Source organism: Danio rerio, chromosome 13 (genome assembly GCF_049306965.1).
Source record: "Danio rerio strain Tuebingen ecotype United States chromosome 13, GRCz12tu, whole genome shotgun sequence".
In the NCBI taxonomy this organism is placed as follows: Eukaryota; Metazoa; Chordata; class Actinopteri; order Cypriniformes; family Danionidae; genus Danio; species Danio rerio.
The window spans coordinates 15,410,652-15,425,270 of NC_133188.1; the positions used below are offsets into that span (position 1 = coordinate 15,410,652).

At 39.4% G+C, this 14,619-nt stretch overlaps 1 protein-coding gene across 15 annotated transcripts in view; it reads right to left on the reverse strand.

Annotated features, from left to right (window-relative positions):
- Positions 1-981: 981 nt before the first annotated feature.
- Positions 982-14,619, reverse strand: part of sfxn5a (sideroflexin 5a) — a 63,928-nt gene continuing 50,290 nt past the window's right edge. For 14 of the 15 annotated variants that reach the window (XM_073919658.1, XM_073919650.1, XM_073919656.1 and 11 more), the window contains one exon: positions 1,275-1,441. In XM_073919658.1, the coding sequence (XP_073775759.1) occupies positions 1,384-1,441 (58 nt within the window). In that variant the 3' untranslated portion in view covers positions 1,275-1,383. 15 annotated transcript variants of the gene reach the window in all.

Here is a 14,619-nt window from a genome sequence, read left to right on the forward strand (position 1 = left end):
ACTTAAATTATAAACTACTTTTAAACAGTTATTTTATAGTGCAATGACATTTCACAACTTTAGAATTTGTACTGTATTATTGAAAATATATATTTTTTTAATATTTAAAAATATATATTTTTAAATAAATGCAGTTTTGTTTAGCAGGATAAGCTTATTTTAAATCATTAAAATATCCTACTGACCCCAAACTTTTGACCAGTTGTGCAAATCAGTACCGGTATTGTAAAATGTAACATTTATCATATCTATTTCATATGAAATTATTAATAACAATAAACACTTACATTAAAAAAAAATCATTCACTGTTTTAAACACACAGAGAAAGGTGTTGAGCTGAAAAATTTGTGTTTATATTTCTGAAGAAGGTGAAACAGAAAATATAATGCAATTACTCAACGAGTGCAGATCATGACCTTTTAAGTTATTCTGTTTATAAGATTAAAGCACGAAAATCTAATAATTCAGGAGCGCAGTGCATATACTTCACAACACTGTAAAACCTGAAAAGTTAAGGTATCTTAAAACCATTTGAGGGAACCGATTGCAACAAACCATTTAAGTTCAAAAACTAATCCTATTGAGTACTGTGAACCTAATCCATTTGACTAAATAAAGCAATTTGAGCACAGTAAACCCCAACAAATGAAGTGAACTCAAACCAACTGAGTACTGTAAAACCCAATAAGTTAAGGCAACTCAACAGTCTGAGAAAACCGATGGCTACAAACCACTCAAGTTAAAAAATTAATCTATACGAGTACTATGAACTTACTCCTTTAGGTTTGAAGTAATGAGGTATTTAATTAACTCATTACCTTCAACACTGATTTACTGAGTTCAAAATTATTTCCAAATGAGTAGAATTAACTTTCAGTACATTTTGAGTTCACTAAACTCATTTCATTTAATACAGTTGACAGTTGGATTTTACAGTGTACTGAAAAAAAAATAAAACAAAACATTCTATCTTAATTTGATGTTTGTAAATGTACTTTAAGAAAATAACATAAAGCCAGATAAATTCTGTGTACAATATTAATTAAATGTGCTTAAGATATCCAAACATTTTTACACAATTATTATTATTATCAATAGTACATAAATTAGCAAATATAAAAGAATAATGGGGAAATTAAAAAAATAAACCTTTTTTGCTCTAAATACACTAAAAGCCTCTATTTGCCAAGTACATGGAAATCCTATGATTAGCAGTGGTGTGAGTCTCTTTGTGAGGCTGAGAGAGGATTCACGCACAGCAGGAACAATCCAGCAAGAAGCAATCAAACACTGTAATAACACTTTGCATTTTACCATCAGGGAAAAATACATTAGTTGGCAGATGTCCAGCATTTTAACTGGTTAAAGACCCTTGTTGTAGGTTAGGATCTGGCAGTGTGTAGCAGCAGAGATCTCCGGCTCCAGCTCCGATACGTGAATCTGTCAGACAGAGAGAAGGTGAGGTCAGAACACACAAGAGAGGAAACATTTCATGGGCTTTTCAGGTCTGCTTTTCTCAAAACCATCACTAGCCAACTGTATTTGTAAGTTTCACTTTTACCAATATATTTCAGTGATTTGGTGTTTCCTGTATAGTATATCATTTGCATGTCAGCTGTGTCAAAAACATGTATGGCTGGAGTTACAGCTCTTGACCTGAGGTTAGAAGAATAGTTTCTTTTTAACGTGACATACAGTATAGAGCCAATAGATTTTGCAAACGACTGAATAAGCGGGCTAAAATGAAGATCTACAGTTGAGTTGTTGTTTGTTTTAAAGCTCTTGTTTTTGTTGTTACCTTAAAGATCTCCTTACCCTTTGGCCAATTACTAAAACTTTTAAGATCTACTGACAAGGCTTTTTTATTTGTCCCTCAGTCCTGTTTAAAACGAAGGGCGCTATTTTGACGATCCATGCCCAAAGTGCACAGCACAGGGCGCAAACACATTCAGGGCGTGTCAGAATCCACTTCTGCTAATATAAGGACGAAAAAAATCCGCTTTGCGCCGTGGCGCATGGTCTAAAGGGTTGATCTTATTTTCTTTATGAGTTATGGATGTGTTTTGAGAATAAACCAATCAGAATCTCATCTCCCATTCCCTTTAGGATCCAGTTGCGTTGCACCATATCGCATTTGCTATTTACATGACGACTTTGTAAGTGGAGTGTTTCACTAGCAAGAAAACAGCTAAACAGAGCATCTACAGCACGAGAATGAGAGATAAGGCCTCTAATTCTCTACTTTCACTTTCGCTCTCGTGGATAGGGAAACCTTGTATGCACAGATATCAATTAGCCTATAAATAATTAATTTAGCTTTTTAAGCGCAAAGATTTGTTTCAAAACTATTTCTAAATTTAGATCTAATCTCCAGCAAACAAATAAATGAACAATAATAACGAAGCGTGGTCAAAAAACTGAGTTATATCCTAATACAAATGCGGTGCCAAAATGGTCTGAAACCTGACAGGTGGACAAATCTAAGCTTGTTTTTAATAAAAACAAAAATAAATATGGATACTAATAATAATAATAATAATAATAATAATAATAATAATAATAATAATAATAATAATAATAATAATAACATTATACAAAAGCAATTTGTCACGAATAAACTGAAAAAGCTCCCCGAAATGAAGAATGAAAGCATGGTTTTTATATTTATGTAGAAAATAATATGTTTTGTAAAGACTGGATGACCAACAATTTTCTTCTCTTAAACTCCGACAAAACAGAATTATTACTTATTGGGCCTAAATCTTGCACACAGCAGATCTCGCAACTCAATTTACAATTAGAAGGATACAAAGTTAGCTTTAGCTCTACTATAAAAGATTTGGGTGTCATATTTGACAGCAATCTAACTTTTAAAAACCATATATCCCATGTCACAAAAACTGCCTTCTTTCATCTGAGAAATATCGCTAAATTACGAAATATGCTATCCATCTCAGATGCAGAAAAGCTAGTCCATGCTTTTATGACTTCGAGACTGGATTACTGTAATGCTCTATTTGCTGGCTGCCCAGCATCCTCTATTAACAAACTTCAATTAGTACAAAATGCAGCAGCCAGAGTTCTGACCAGGTCTAGAAAATATGATCATATAACCCCAATTTTATCCTCCCTACACTGGCTGCCTGTTAAGTTTCGTATTGAATTTAAAATATTACTTCTCACCTATAAAGCTCTAAATAATCTAGCTCCTGTTTATCTAACCAACCTTCTGTCTCGCTACAAACCAACTCGCTCTTTAAGATCTCAAAATTCAGGGCTTCTGGTAGTACCTAGAATAGCAAAATCAAGTAAAGGAGGTCGAGCCTTCTCTTTCATGGCTCCTACACTCTGGAATAGCTTTCCTGATAACGTCCGAGGCTCAGACACACTCTCCCAGTTCAAAACTAGATTAAAGACCTATCTGTTTAGTAAAGCATACACTCAATGCATCACCTAGCGGGTTCCACACTGGCTTCTACATCTTGCTTATATACACTATGAACAGCAGCTACGCTAATTATTCTCTTTATTCTCTATTTTCACCTGGGGATACTCATCCCGAGGTCCTCAGATTATGCGGAGTCACTGATTGGATCCAAGACCAGCGACGTGATGATCCCAAGGATTCCATATCCGGGACCAGGCCATATCCTGAGCTGCTGCTGCGCTGATGGTCGTGGGGAGTGGAGAACATGAGTCTGATTCCAGCGACGCTCCAGGGACAGACGAGTCTTCGCTGAGGCCATCTTCCAGCCTAAACCACGACAAAGGAAGTTCTGCACAAGACTTTTGGCCAGCGGAGAAATTAAAATGGTCGTGCCCAACTGAGTCTGGTTCTCTCAAGGTTTTTTTTCTCCACTCCCATCAGGTGAAGTTTTTTTTCCCTCTCCGCTGTCGCCACTGCCTCGCATGGTTCAGGATTGGTAGAGCTACGCATCGATGAATTGGCTCTTCAGTGTTTGAACTCTCAGTAATGATTAAATCACACTGGACTGAGCTAAACTGAACTGAACTGAACTTAAACACTAAAACCTGAACCACACTGTTCCAGTTACTGAACCACACTGTTCCAGTTACTATGACCATTTATGTGAAGCTGCTTTGACACAATCTACATTGTAAAAGCGCTATACAAATAAAGCTGAATTGAATTGAATGTTTAATTATTTAAAGTATACTATATATATATATATATATATATATATATATATATATATATATATATATATATATATATATATATATATATATATCCTATATATATCCTTAATATTTTAATTCTTTTTCATATGTAAAGATATTTGCGTATTGCTCTACATCTTGTGTGTATTAAGCAGTGTGTAAGCGAGGCACACAACTAACACGCTCTGTGCTGGACAATAGACCGCCTTTGTTCTGGTCTATTAAAAAATATACTATAGTTTCTCAGAATAGCAACAGGCTGGCAATGCGCCTCAACACATCTTTCTTTTTAGACCAGAACGCCTATAGGCGCACATATGAGCGCAAATGCATCTGCTATTTAAATAGCATGGCACAAAACGTCAAAACGACTCTTGCACCAAGCTGAAACTAGCAAACAACAATTGTGCCGCGCCTTGCGCTACATTGCGCTGGGTGTATGATAAGGCCCTATAGGTAACAGAGATTTGTCAGTCACTGGCCCTCATCTATGGAACCAGATGCCCTAGATTATAGCTTCCATTACTAAATCAAGGTTGAAAACATATTTTGTATCTTTAGCATTTTAATGGTATTCTCTTTGGTGTTTTATTGTTTGTCTTGTCCATCTTGTTTAATTCTTTTACTAAAACCTTTGGCAAGCTATGTTTACTACATTAATGCATTTCACTTACTTAAACCTTAGTTGCAGGTGTTTATTAGTTTAGTTTATAACAATTACAAGAATCATTGGAAAGATTTTTCAAATATTTCCCAAGTGCTGCTTAACAGAGAGATTTTTTCCAACACATTTTTTAACATACTAGTTTTAATATTCACAATAAAAAAAACTTATTCGCCATGATGACAAGTTTGTAATATGTTTTCATATTTTTAATTAATTCATAAAGTCATTGGACAACTGGGTTTTTTTCTGTAGTTAATCTGAAAATAGTTTTTTTAATGTAAATGTGTTTATTTCATTCAAAATAAAAACCCAGAAAAAAAAAATACAGCAAACACTGTTAAAAAATCTCTTCGCCCTGTTAAACATTACGGTAAAACTTTATAATAACTACACACTATGAATCATCTATTGAGCATAAGCAAATAGTTAATTTATTATCTGTTAAGCTTTAACTCAATAATTAATGTTAGTAAAAGCTTTATAAATACAGCTAAACACGGTGTAAATTCTTCACTTATAAGCACATTTTAATGTGCTTAATGATTGTATTTTCATATCTTGTGAATGATTAGTTTTTTATTACTTTTTACTTAAGTACTGCATTAAATACAAACTAGTTATTTAAGAAAAGCTGGGGCTATTTTAAGATAATTCAAAATGCACAAGTAAATGATTAGGAAATTATTCAAATTAACATTCATATATCCAATTATTCAGGCATATAGTAATAGTTAATTTGTATGTTAATAAATGCTTTATTAGGTCAACTTCATCCAGTTATGTGACCTAATCTAAAGTGAGGACTATTAATGCTTTATGAATCTCTTATAAATAACTATTAAAGGCTCAGTATTCTAAACAGGAAAAAAGAAAATAAATTACTTTATAAATGTCTATTCAAAGACACACAAATAAAACCAAATCAAATGAAAAATAAATCTTAGCAGTCTTATGTAAAATAAAATTACTGTGCAGTTTAAACTTTGCTAAATAACATTAAACTATTGTGTCAATATATATTAATATTTTTAAATTATTATACTGTTGTTGTTTCATTTAATTGTATTTCTTTCTAATTGTATTTTGACACTCCTGTAATTCAGCAATGTTTAAACTTTACAGTAATTTTATTTTTTAGATTTGATACTGAGCCTTTAATTGTCATTTATTCACAAAACTGCATGAAGTAAAGTAATAAAGCATTAATTAACATACATAGTAACCATTACTATATGTCTGATTAATAAAAAGTATAAATTTTGATTTTTTTCACTGCAAAAAAAAAAAAGGCAACAATCTTAAGGAACTTTTTTGAGTTTACTCAGCTTAAATCAAGTCAAGTGCAGTAATTGTTGAGTCAACTTGAAAGTTGAAAGTTGAGTCAATTCAAAAATGTCCTGAAGTTTGTTGCCTTAAAATTTTGAGTTGAGTCAACTTTTATTTTACCGTGAGTCATTTATTAAGATTTGCAAATAGTGAATTAAATATTTGTTAAGCATTAACTCTACGTTAACAGACGTTAATAAGCAGTTTACAACTGCAGATACAATTGCTTTATTCATGACTTATAAGCACACATATAATGTTCTCAATGATTGTATAGCTACTGATTAATTAATTCATTCATTAATTCATTAATTATCTTTTTGGCTTAATCCCCTTGTTAATCCGGGGTCGCCTCAGCGGAATGAACTGCCAACTTGACCTTCCAGCCGCAACCCATTTCTGGGAAACATCCACACACACTCATTCACACTCATTCACGATGGACAATTTAGCTGTACCGCATTCACCTGTACCGCATGTCTTTGGACTGTGGGGGAAACAGGAGCACTTGGCGAAAAACCTAAGGGCATGCAGGAAGAACATGCAAACTCCAAGCTGAGGCTTGAACCAGCAACCTTCTTGCTGTGAGGCGACAGCACTACCTACTGCGCAACTGCATCGCCACAGATTAATTCTTCATTACAAATTTTTTTAAGTACTGCATCATTTACGAACCAGTTATTTGAGAGAAGTTCCTGGTTTTTAAAGATTATTCAAAATGAGTTCATTCATTCATTCATTTTCTTGTTGGCTTAGTCCCTTTACTAATCCGGGGTTGCCACAGTGGAATGAACTGCCAACTTATCCAGCACATTTTTAACGCAGCAGATGCCCTTCCAGCCGCAACCCATCTCTAGGAAACATCCACACACACACACACACACACACACACACACACACACACACACACACACACACACACACACACACACACACACACACACAGACACACACACACACACACAAACTACGGAAAAATTTAGCCTACCCAATTCACCTGTACCGCATGTCTTTGGACTGTGGGGGAAACCGAAGCACCCAGAGGAAACGCACGCGAACGCAGGGAGAACATGCAAACTCCACAGAAACGCCAACTGAGCCAATGTTCGAACCACCGACCTTCTTGCTGTGAGGCAACAGCACTACCTCCTGCGCCACTGCATCGCCACTGATTAATTCTTCATTACAAATTTTTTTTAAGTACTGCATCATTTACGAACCAGTTATTGAGAGAAGTTGCAGGTTTTTAAAGATTATTCAAAATGAGTAAGTAAATGATTAACAAACTATTCTAAATTAACATTTATATATCCTTTTATTCATACAAATGTTGTATTGTAATATATTGTTAAATTATTATATTTTTATTTTATCCAATTTTATGTTGTATTTTGACACTCCTGTTATTCAGCAATGTTTAAACTTTAGAGTAATTTTATTTTTTAGATAAGATTGCAAATATTAATGTTCATTTGATACTTTAATTGTAGTCATGAAAAATGAATAAGTGACAAAGTATGAAAGAACAATTATTAAGCACATTTTAATAGTGCTTATAAGTCAAGAATAAAGTATTTGTATGTGCAGTATTTGAAAACTGCTTACTTTTAATGTAGAGTTAAAGCTTAACAGGTAATGAATTCACTATTTGCTAATTCTTGACAGATTATTCATAGTGTGTAGTTATTCTAAAGTGTTACCGAACAGGGTAAAACAGTGTGTATCTGATGTGAATAAAGCACTTGGTCCAATTATGTTTACGAGAAATTATGCCTTCATGTTCTTCCTCAACACAAGCCATCGCATGCTGATCACATGACGTGCTAAAATGTTTTACCACATTGGATCGTATGCGTCAAAGGGTTCATGGAGGCAAGAAAAGCCCTCATTTCTTTATTTGTGCCCCAAAGAAGAATCAATTACATAATTACAAATTGAGGGTGAGTAAATGCACACAAACATAATTTTTTCCTTCTAATCTTCTACTTGAACAGAAAAACAACAAAAGCTAGCAAAAAAATAAATAATTGTAACGTAGCCTATACAGCGGTAATCGACAGTTTTGACTATATTAAGTTTTTATCTTTATTCTGAAATTACAATTATAAATTACTGCTGTGCAGACACCCACTTGAGAAAAAAAAAAAAAAGCACATGACAGCTTTCCTATTGTGAGCACACAGCATGTGAACAGGTTAAACAGGTTGCTTTATTTGAATTGATGTTTTGACACCTTAATAATTTATAAGTGAGTTTAGGGAACAAATCTTTCATATTTGATTATACAATGCATCCGGAAAGTATTTATGAAAGTATTCATAAAATTCTACACACAATACAACATAATGACAATGTGAAAAAAATATATATTTGTAAATTGTTGCAATTTTATTAAAAATAAAAAAACCTGACAAATCACATGTACATTAGTATTGACAGCCTTTGCCTTGAAGCTCTAAACTGAGCTTAGGTACATTCTGTTTGCACTGATCACTCTTGAGATGTTTCAACAGCTCAACTGGAGTTCACCTGTAGTATATTTAAATTTTAAATTTTAAATTTTCTGCTGTTCTGCAATAACACTTCCCAAACATTAGTTGGCAGTGAGGTGTTTATGTTCCTCACACCACACTTTTAAACAATTGCTCCATTGGGCTCTTGCGGCTCACGGCCCTGCCCAGACTCGTCAGTTCTACCAAGCTGACCAATCAGAGAGCTTGCGATTGTCACAGTTGTGGATTCATCTGCTCCTTATTTGAAGTGTCTGCGTTGTGTGACAGTTCATTATTATGATACGTGTTTCTAAGTATGTGTGCCTTTCTCTCTGTGTTTGTGTGGGTGTCGCGTGGCTGTCAGTGGGTGTTTGTTTTCATGTCATCAGCTGAGCGGTCACATGATCTTTGTTACCGGAACTGTTCCGTAGCGCCGCTCAGCTGATAATCAGCGCACTACAGGTGTAGCGCATTATTTTGTGCCTATAAAGGTTCAGCGTTCCTGTCTCACTTTGTCAGTTCGTTGTTTGCTCACGGTTCTTTGTGTTTTGTCAGGCTCCTCTCTTCGCTGGTGGTGAGTGGTCTGGTTGTATTCCATGTTGCAGTCTCTGATGCTTCCTGTTTCTTCCTGATGAATGTGTGATCCGCTCTGTTGATGAGTTACATGTGAGACATCCCGGTTTCTTCTATGACAAATGTTTTATCTGCTCTGTTGATGAGTATTATGAACATTTGATCAGTGCTGCCGAACCAGACCACCACTATAATTATTCACCTGTTCAGTGCCTCCAGCCACTCGTCAATTTCCAAAACTTTGTTTTGCTTGCAATTGGGTTCCTCATCTTTTATGACAGAACGAACTGACCAGATTTGAACCCAGCAAGTATGGAGGTTTCCAGCCAGACCATCCAAGCACTTTTTAATCAAATCATCGAGCTGTCTAATCAAGTTCAGCAACTCAGTTCGGGTCTCCAAGCCGGATCCACGTTGTCAGTGTCTCCAGTCAACCCATCACCCAGTCCTGTTTTTAATGAGAGTTCACAGACCTCCGAACCATGACTACCACCACCACAAAGTTATTCAGGTGAACCCCATTTATGCAGATCCAAGAGACTTCCCTGTTGTGTGTCTTTTAAAGCGTTTTCGGAGGAACTCCGGGTGGTTTTTGATCCAGCGACTTCGGGGAGAGAGGCAGCCAGACGACTCGCTGAGCTCAGTCAGGAGGAGCACTGTGTGGCGGAATATTCCATCGACTTTCGCACCCTGGCGGCCGAGTGCGGGTGGAACAGCGAAGCGCAGTGGTACATGTTCTTTCACGGACTGGCAGACCGTATTAAGGATGAGATCTACGTTTTGGAGCTTCCCAAGACACTGGACGGTCTCATTAACCTGGCCATAAGGGTGGACAATCGCCTTCAGCGCAGGAGTGCCCACAGAGAGCTTCGTTCGCAACGTTTGGCTTCACAGACCTGTTGTTCGGAGGCTACACTTCCTGTTCCAGAATCCGAGCCCAGACAAATGGGAGGATTTCGCCTCTCAGCGGAGGAGAAACGCCGCCGACGCACAAGTGGTTTGTGTATGTACTGTGGGGTTGCAGGGCATTTTGCAGCCTTATGCATTGTCAAGAACAATAATTCACCTACCGGTAAGCGTTTTTTGGTGGGAGAGATTATGACTGGAAAGGACTCTCCCAATACCACATCTCTACCCATTAAGTTGGGATTTAATTCAAGTTTTCATTCCTGTTATGCGCTCATTGATTCAGGAGCTGAAGGGAACTTTATTGACTCTGATTTAGTTAATGAGTTAAAAATTCCTTTCTCTCCTCTTTCCTCACCCATAGCAGTCCAAGGACTTAGCGGATTATCTCTTCCAACCATCACACACATCACGGCTCCTATTAGACTTGTCACTTCAGGAAATCATACTGAAAACATTTCTTTCTTTCTTACTAAATCTGTTAATAATCCTGTCATTTTGGGACATCCGTGGTTGGTCCTACACAAGCCCCACATTAACTGGGGTCACAGTGCAGTTTTTTCATGGAGTGAGAGCTGTCATAAGTCTCGTTTATTGTCTGCTTGTTCCACTGTTCCTTGTTCTGTGTTTCCGGAGGAGCAGGTGGATCTGTCAAACGTGAGTACCATGACCTGAAGAGAGTGTTCAGTAAGTCCCGGGCTGCTTCTCTACCTCCTCACCGTCCCTATGACTGTGCTATAGACTTATTGCCAGGTACGTCTCCGCCCAAGGGCAAGTTATATTCACTGTCTGTTCCAGAGAGGGAGGCCATGGAGAAATATATTTCTGATTCTCTAGCAGCCAAGATCATTCGCCCGTCTTCTTCACCGGCGGGGGCGGGATTTTTTTTGTGAAAAAGAAGGATGGTTCCCTTCGCCCATGCATTGACTATCGAGGGTTGAACAGCATCACGGTTAAGAATACTTACCCTTTGCCGTTGATGTTTTCAGCCTTCGACCGCCTGCAGGGGGCGAACTTTTTCACAAAGTTAGATCTCCGCAATGCTTATCATTTGGTTCGCATAAGACCCGGGGATGAGTGGAAAACAGTGTTTAATACCCCTAGAGGGCAATTTGAGCACTGCGTTCTGCCCTTCGGCCTTTCCAACGCTCCGGCTGTTTTCCAGGCACTCGTCAATGTAGTGTTGAGAGATATGATAGATCAGTTTATTTATGTCTACCTGGATGACATTCTGATTTTTTCTCACTCTCTCCAGGAACACGTTCAACACGTCAGGCGAGTGTTGCAGAGGCTGTTAGAGAATGGGCTTTATGTCAAGGCGGAGAAATGCGTTTTTCATGCACAGTCGGTTCAGTTCTTGGGACATATTGTGTCAGTCAAGGGGGTGCGCATGGATCCAGAGAAGATTCAGGCTGTGGTAGATTGGCCAACCCCAGATTCCCGTAAGGCCCTGCAGAGATTTCTGGGCTTTGCCAATTTTTACCGGCGTTTTATTTGCAATTTCAGCCAGCTTGCCGCACCTCTGACGTCCTTGACCTCCTCCAAGACGCCGTTCAGGTGGTCCAGTGCAGCTGAAGCTGCCTTTTCCAAACTAAAAGGCTGCTTCGTTTCAGCCCTGATCCTCATTGCCCCTGATCCTTCCCGGCAGTTTGTGGTGGAGGTCGATGCGTCTGAGGTTGGGGTTGGGGCCATTCTGTCCCAGCGCTCCTCCTCGGATGGCAAGATCCATCCTTGCGCGTATTTTTCTCATCGATTATCTCCTGCTGAAATAAATTACGACATTGGTAATCGAGAGTTGTTGGCCGTCAAACATGCTTTGGAGGAGTGGCGTCATTGGTTAGAGGGCTCAGGGGTGCCCTTTATCGTCTAGACCGATCATAAGAATCTTGAATATATTAGATCCGCTAAAAGATTAAACTCCAGGCAGGCTTGGTGGGCATTATTTTTCGGACAATTTAATTTTACGATCTCTTACAGACCAGGCTCCAAAAACATCAAACCTGACGAATTATCACGTCTTTTCGACCCGTTGGATCGCACGTCATCACCTGATCCTGTGCTTCCCCAGGGGATTGTTGTAGCGAACATTTCCTGGGAGATCGAGTCGAGGGTTCGCACAGCCCTGAATGGGGTAACGCCCCCGATCGGATGCCCACCGAGTCGGTTATTCGTGCCGGAGGAATTACGGTCCGACGTTGTCCGGTGGGGTCATTCCTCCAAGGTAGCTTGTCACCCAGGGGTAAGTCGCACGTTATTCGTTATCAAACAACGATTCTGGTGGCCAACTATGGCTTGTGATGTGCACGATTTTGTATTGGCTTGCTCTGTCTGTGCGGTTTCTAAGTCTTCCAATCGCCTACCTGCTGGGCTCCTTCAACCGCTGTCAGTACCTTCAAGACCATGGTCACACATCTCGCTAGATTTTGTTACGGGTCTTCCATCCTCTAACGGTTACACGGTAGTTTTGACCGTGGTGGACAGGTTCTCGAAGGCTGCTCATTTTATCTCTCTGCCCAAATTACCATCAGCCAGAGAGACAGCGGTTGCTGTCATTGATCATATCTTTCACATTCATGGCCTCCCGACGGACGTGGTTTCTGACAGGGGGCCTCAGTTTGTCTCTAGATTCTGGAGAGAATTCTGCCGTTTATTGGGGGCCACTGTTAGTCTTTCTTCTGGTTTTCATCCCCAGAGTAACGGCCAGACCGAGAGAGCCAATCAGGATCTTGAGCGCACTTTGCGATGTTTGGTCTCGCAGAATCCCTCCTCCTGGAGTCGGCAACTTTCGTGGGTGGAGTACGCACATAATTCGTTACCAGTGTCGTCCACGGGCCTTTCTCCGTTTCAGTGTAGTCTAGGTTACCAGCCACCAGTTTTTCCCAGTCTGGAATCCGAAGTCGCGGTTCCCTCTGTTCACGCCTTTGTCCAGAGGTGCCGTCGCACTTGGAACAGGGCCAGACAGACCCTCCTTCGAGTGGGGACGCGCACCAAGGCTTAAGCCGATTGCCACCGGTCTAAGCCTCCCGTTTACGTTGTCGGTCAAAAAGTGTGGCTTTCTTCTAAAAACATTCCTCTCCGCACCGTTTGCAATAAGTTAGCTCCTAAATTTATTGGCCCCTTTATTGTCACTAAAATCATTAGTCCAGTGGCAATCCGCCTCAAATTACCTCCAGCGTACAGGAGAATTCATCCCGTATTTCATGTATCCAAAGTAAAGCCCGTTTTTCATACGGCAATTAATCCGCACACACCAGTCTAACCAGGAGGCGTCCCTAGGGGAGAGGGTAATGTCACGGTTGTGGATTCATCTGCTCCTTATTTGAAGTGTCTGCGTTGTGTGACAGTTTATTATTATGATACGTGTTTCTAAGTATGTGTGCCTTTCTCGCTGTGTTTGTGTGGGTGTCGCGTGGCTGTCAGTGGGTGTTTGTTTTCATGTCATCAGCTGAGCGGTCACATGATCTTTGTTACCGGAACTGTTCCGTAGCGCCGCTCGGCTGATAATCAGCGCGCTACAGGTGTAGCGCATTTTTTGTGCCTATAAAGGTTCAGCGTTCCTGTCTCACTTTGTCATTTCGTTGTTTGCTCACGGTTCTTTGTGTTTTGTCAGGCTCCTCTCTTCGCTGGTGGTGAGTGGTCTGGTTGTATTCCATGTTGCAGTCTCTGATGCTTCCTGTTTCTTCCTGATGAATGTGTGATCCGCTCTGTTGATGAGTTACATCTGAGACATCCCGGTTTCTTCCATGACGAATGTTTTATCTGCTCTGTTGATGAGTATTATGAACATTTGATCAGTGCTGCCGAACCAGACCACCACTATAATTATTCACCTGTTCAGTGCCTCCAGCCACTCGTCAATTTCCTGTCTATTTGTGAGAACAATATTAAAAGACTTTGTTTTGCTTGCAATTGGGTTCCTCATCTTTTATGTAACGTGACAGCGATATGCGTCGTTGCAATGTGTAGTTAAATTTTTTGAGAGGTGTGCGTCAGCTATGCCGATTGCCAAGGTGTCGGGCTATGCATCAACGCTTAGGCTGCGCCGTAGCATACTCGTGCGTTTGATGCAGAAGTATAAATCAGCCTCAATCCTGTTGATGAGTGTTGCCTGGTTTTCTTCAAACGCAACGCCTGGCATTCACTCCAAAGAGGCTTTGGAGCATTGATGCATAGCCTGACACCGTGGCCGTTGGCGTCGCTGTCGCGCACCTCTCATAACAACGCGTATGGCAAGTTCTGTGATTGGTCAGCTTGGTAGCACTGACAGGTCTGGGCGGGGCAGAGAGCCGCAAGAGCCCGATGGAGCAATTGTTTACAAGTGTAGAGTCCCAAAAAAGAGCTCCGGATGTAAAGTTTTGTTATGTGTTTACCTCCTGGTTAAAGTTGTTGCAAGTCCGCCGGTTCCTGCCTTAAAATGAGCGAGTTTAAGCCACTTGTACTTTAAGGTAGCATTCAGAACAAACAAAACACCA